The sequence below is a fragment of the Macadamia integrifolia genome, chromosome 6 (assembly GCF_013358625.1).
Source record: "Macadamia integrifolia cultivar HAES 741 chromosome 6, SCU_Mint_v3, whole genome shotgun sequence".
Classification (NCBI taxonomy): domain Eukaryota; kingdom Viridiplantae; phylum Streptophyta; class Magnoliopsida; order Proteales; family Proteaceae; genus Macadamia; species Macadamia integrifolia.
In genome coordinates, this window is record NC_056562.1 from 33,663,855 (window position 1) to 33,668,594 (window position 4,740).

The following is a 4,740-nucleotide window of genomic DNA, read 5'->3' on the forward strand; positions in this document are numbered from 1 at the left end:
TTTTTTTTTTTTTTTTTTTAACATATTTTAAAATTACTTGATGAAGATTTGAAATATAGATTTTTTATTGATAGGTGTATGGTTTTGTTAACACTTGAGATATATGGGATCAGCTTTACTTCACCAAAAATAATCAAAACAAACAAAACAAAAATACGATTCACAAATAGGGTTTGGATTTTGTCAAGGGTTTTAAGAAAGGGCTTTTGAGAAGCAATCAAGGAACAAGGAAGAGCCACTGATCCAGGTGACCATTTTGCTCTGGCAACGATGAGCTTCATTCTTCTTTGACAGGAGTAGAAATATAGTGGATGACCTTAGGGCTTAGGCACTCATTTTGGCATCATAGAGGCAAGTATAATAAATACTTATATTTTTTATGTCTTATTTTCTTTATATTTATAATTTTGTTTCATAATTATGTATTTATATTATATGTTAATATGATTGATGGTTGATGATTGATGATTGATGATTGATGATTGATGATTGATGATTGATGACTGATGAAGATGAACTTAGTTTATTTACTTTATTGATTTGTTTTCTTGATGAATATCTTACATTGGTATGAATTCAAACATTTAATATTTATTTAACTTATGACTAATAGGATTCAACTAGGATTTGAACCAAATAGATTGGTTTTATAAAAAAATTACACAAGAACGCTTTAATCGATAAGGCGACGCTTTATGCTCGCTTTATCGCTAAGGCGCTCTGAAAGACCCTCAAACGCCTCCGTCGCCTTACCGCCTTAAAAACTATGGCCATGTGGCAGATGTGGGACATGCCATAAACCATTCCTTGTTATTTTGTGATATTGATACCGAAAGAAATCTTATATTATATATCATTATAATATAAGATAATGATATTATGTTGTTAAAAAAATCTTATCTATGAGAAGGCAAATCAGTGCTCATCATCGTTAGACGTCATTGTCAACTGACTTTATGTAGTTAGGATAGGGCTTTGTCGAGTTGAAAGTTGAGAGTTGAGAGTTGAGAGTTGAGAATAGAGATGAAGCGTTAAACTTGAACAATTATATTTATCATGGAGTACCTATTTCATTTGAAATAGATATGATCATGCCATGCTTGTTCCCAACTGTCATTTTGGCTGGGAGACAAATTAATTAATTAATAAAACTTATGTACATGCTATTTTCTTGCACTTTGGTGCATTGGGTTATATGATAAGTATGTATTGTGGTGTTAAAAAAATGTTGTGTGTTAATGGTACATAATATAAACAAGGTCAAGATTGCCAAGTAGTCTGCACATGTCTGTGCATGACTCGCGGGGTATGTGTATTTATGTTTCTCTTTTACTATTTTAAAATAGTTAACTTGTTAGTGAAAGTCTAGTTTGGTATGTTAAGTACTTCACTGAATGCTTTAGCTGCAGATCCCCGCCCAGAACATAACCTAGGGTTGCCTACGTGTAACACTGACACTTTTTTTGTTTTTTGGTTTTGTTTTGTTTTGGATAGCTAAACTGACTTTCATTCAGAATCTAATATCTTCAAAACATCCTATGACATTGGTTGTTTCTTACAGTCTGTGCAGATGGGCTGCTCCGGGTGTTTAAATTGGATGATGCTTCCGGTAAAAGCTTCAAGTATGACAATTTCTGAACACTTTGTGCTATACTATTATTCCAATTTAAGGGAAGAAGAACCCTGCCAGTCTGGCGCAGGAAACACCAGACTGGTGCAGGTGCGAAAAGATCATGCTGCCCCTCCTCACTGTGGGCTGAAGATGCTCCCGCCACCCCTCCCATAGGCAGGCGGGTCTGGTGTTTCCTACGCCAGACCGGCAGGGTTCTCTTGCCCGCAATCTAATTATTGATAGTGTGCATATTGACGTGTAAGATATATCTCCTGCTTCATTATCATATCCTCTCTTGACTCCTTTGCAGGTTTTTGAGAATTAACTTGCCTGCTGGAAATCATCCAACAGCTGTTGCCTTTTCTGATGGAGCATCGGCTATAGTTGTGGCTACACAGGCTCTTTCTGGTTCTAATTTATACATGTATGGAGAAGCAAATGCAAGAGCTGATAATGAAACTAAGCAGCAACCCAAGCTTCCCCTCCCAGAAATCAAATGGGAACATCACAAAGTCCATGACAAAAGGGCCATCCTGACTCTGTTTGGAACGACTGCAACTTATGGTAGCGCTGATGGGAGTACAATTATTGCCTCATGTTCTGAAGGTATGGATTAATCATATTCAATTTAGTTTCTGTTTCTAGACTTTTTATCTTCTTCATGGGACTCTAGCTGTAATATTTTTTGGACTTCCCAATTCCCATTTAAACATGTCGAACTTGGCTGAGTTCTTCCTTCTGTTGGAAATTTGGTTATGTAGCAGGACCTTTGGATCTAAGTAATTAGTATCATCACTTTTGAAGTCCTCACTGTCAACTAATTTTTTGTTAGAATTGATATGGTACAGTCACAAATGCTTTACTTGTTAAGACCTTGAAAAGAAATTGAATGGAAATTCGATGTTACATGGGCATAACTGCAGTACCTTTTTTTTTTTCTTAACCATTCCATTATAGTTGCTTTGCTTGTTGCATTGAGAATCTGTTCATCCATTATTATTATCATTATTAATTTTTTTTGAACTGTTTCATGTGATATTTTCACCACCACCACCACCAACGACAACAAAAAACAAAAACAAACTAGGAGAAATGAAATAAAATGGAAGTATAAGGAAGGAGGCCTACTACCAGTAAGTCAGAAAAATCTCAGTTAAATGGGGTCAGTTACATGGATCCTTGCCCTCTAATCGGCTTTATCTGAGGTCATACTTGGGACAAGACCTAGACATTGCATGCATTTTGCACTATTTCTCCTATGGTCATTTTAGGCCTGCCCTTAGCTCTTTTAGCTCATTCAATCAGAATCAGATCACTCTCCTTGCTGGGCCATCCGTAGGCCTCCGTCTGACATGGCCGTGCCACCTCAACTGACATTCTCGGAGCTTGTCATTGATCGGGGTAACTCCCAAATCAGCTTTAATATATTCATTCGTTACTTTATTCTTCCTAGTTTTGCCACACATCTATCTTAACATCCTCATCTTTGCTACACATATCTTCTGTATATGACACTTCTTAACTGCCTAACATTCTGCCCCATACATCAGTAGCCGATCGTACAACAGTCCTATAGATGTTCCCTAAAGCTTTAAAGGGATACGTTAGTTACACAACACTCCAGATGCTCCTCTCCTCTTTATCGTCTAATGTAAGACTGGAATCACAAGTGATCCTAGTCAAAATCTGGCTGAATAGGGAGAAATTTGAGAACTTACAAACTGTGGCTCAGATGGAGCTGAAACTTGGAGTAGATGAAGGTCCTATATGGGTCAAAAAACCCCTAAAAGATGAGACAATTCCGATGGCTGAATTGAGAGTTATGTTGTCAACATGAATTAGGAAACTTTATGGAAGTTTTGTAGAACAGTAGCTATAGGCCTTCAAACAGATCTTTTGATGGTGCTTCTAGGCTTCAACAAGCTTGCTTTGATCACTCAAACACTCTCACAATAAACAAATAAAAGAAAAATGAGAAAAGAAAGAGAATTCGATGGTGGTGTTGAGAAGAGGGAAGAAGAATTAGTGAATGAGCATCTCACCCTTCAGGTTTTTGGGTATCTCACTCTTCAAGGTAATAGCTATCTCAGCCATGAGTAAATGCTCAATTTTCATAAACTTCAATCTCCCTCTTCATTATGATCAATGGGCTTTAAATAGCCTTACAAAACTTGGACTCAAAGAAATGACAAAAAAGGAAACTAATGGACTGAAATAAGACTTTCTAATTTGTGTCTAACTTGCTAACCAAGCTTGACAAAATTAGTAACTAACAATTGAACATAAAAGGAAGCTAATCTAACTACAAATAAGAAACTAATTGCTTAACCAAAAAAGGAAACTAACTTGGGCACAAAAATAGAAACGAAATATTTTACTAGCTGGCTAAATCAATGGCTGTTGGAGATCTTCTCTTGCAGTTGAATAAGGGATTTGTGTAGCTTCTAGAAGATCCTTTTGAAGACCAATACTTGCTGAGAAAATATTGTTCATGTGAACACTAGCACCTATTATGGAAATGCTGGACAGGTTGGATTAATGGCTGCCGAGGCTCTTCTAGAAGACCACTTAGGGAAATAAAATATGCACTATTCAAGGGGCTGCCATGCTGGTTCAATGGCTGCAGGATTGGACCAGCATAGGTGCATAATTGGGGCCAACAAGGCTGACTCGACGGGACTAAACCAGGTCCAGATTTAGGACAGAACTGAATCATGGTTTGGTCAATTCGAGTCCTCCTTTTGACATCCCTATCTACATCACCATCTCACTTTAATTCTCTATAAAACATCATTCTCTATGTCACCTTCTTTATTTATGGTTGACCCCAGATATCTAAAATAGTCACTTGCGTTATCTCTCTCTTCAATTTGTCGTTATTCATCATAGTGTGACTAAAGCAACACATCATATACTCCGTCTTCGATCTACTAATATTAAATCCTCTTGTTTCTTAGGTTGATCTCCATAGCTCCAACTTAGCTTTAATCACTGTTTTTGTTTCATCTACCAAAACTGTCACACCCCGTTCACACTGAACCGGAGCGGTGACCGAGTTAACACCGGTTAACCCAAACCTGCCAGGATCATCAGATACTGTATTCCACCACAGCATACACACGCTAACA

At 37.2% G+C, this 4,740-nt stretch overlaps 1 protein-coding gene across 1 annotated transcript in view; it reads left to right on the forward strand.

Moving 5' to 3' along the window:
* Positions 1-1,284: 1,284 nt before the first annotated feature.
* The window catches only part of LOC122082232 (transducin beta-like protein 2), an 8,157-nt gene continuing 4,701 nt past the window's right edge, over positions 1,285-4,740 (forward strand). The window contains exons 1-3 of the mRNA XM_042649700.1: positions 1,285-1,306; positions 1,562-1,622; positions 1,923-2,218. Coding sequence (XP_042505634.1) covers positions 1,285-1,306; positions 1,562-1,622; positions 1,923-2,218 — 379 coding nt within the window. The remainder of the gene's footprint in view (positions 1,307-1,561; positions 1,623-1,922; positions 2,219-4,740) is intronic.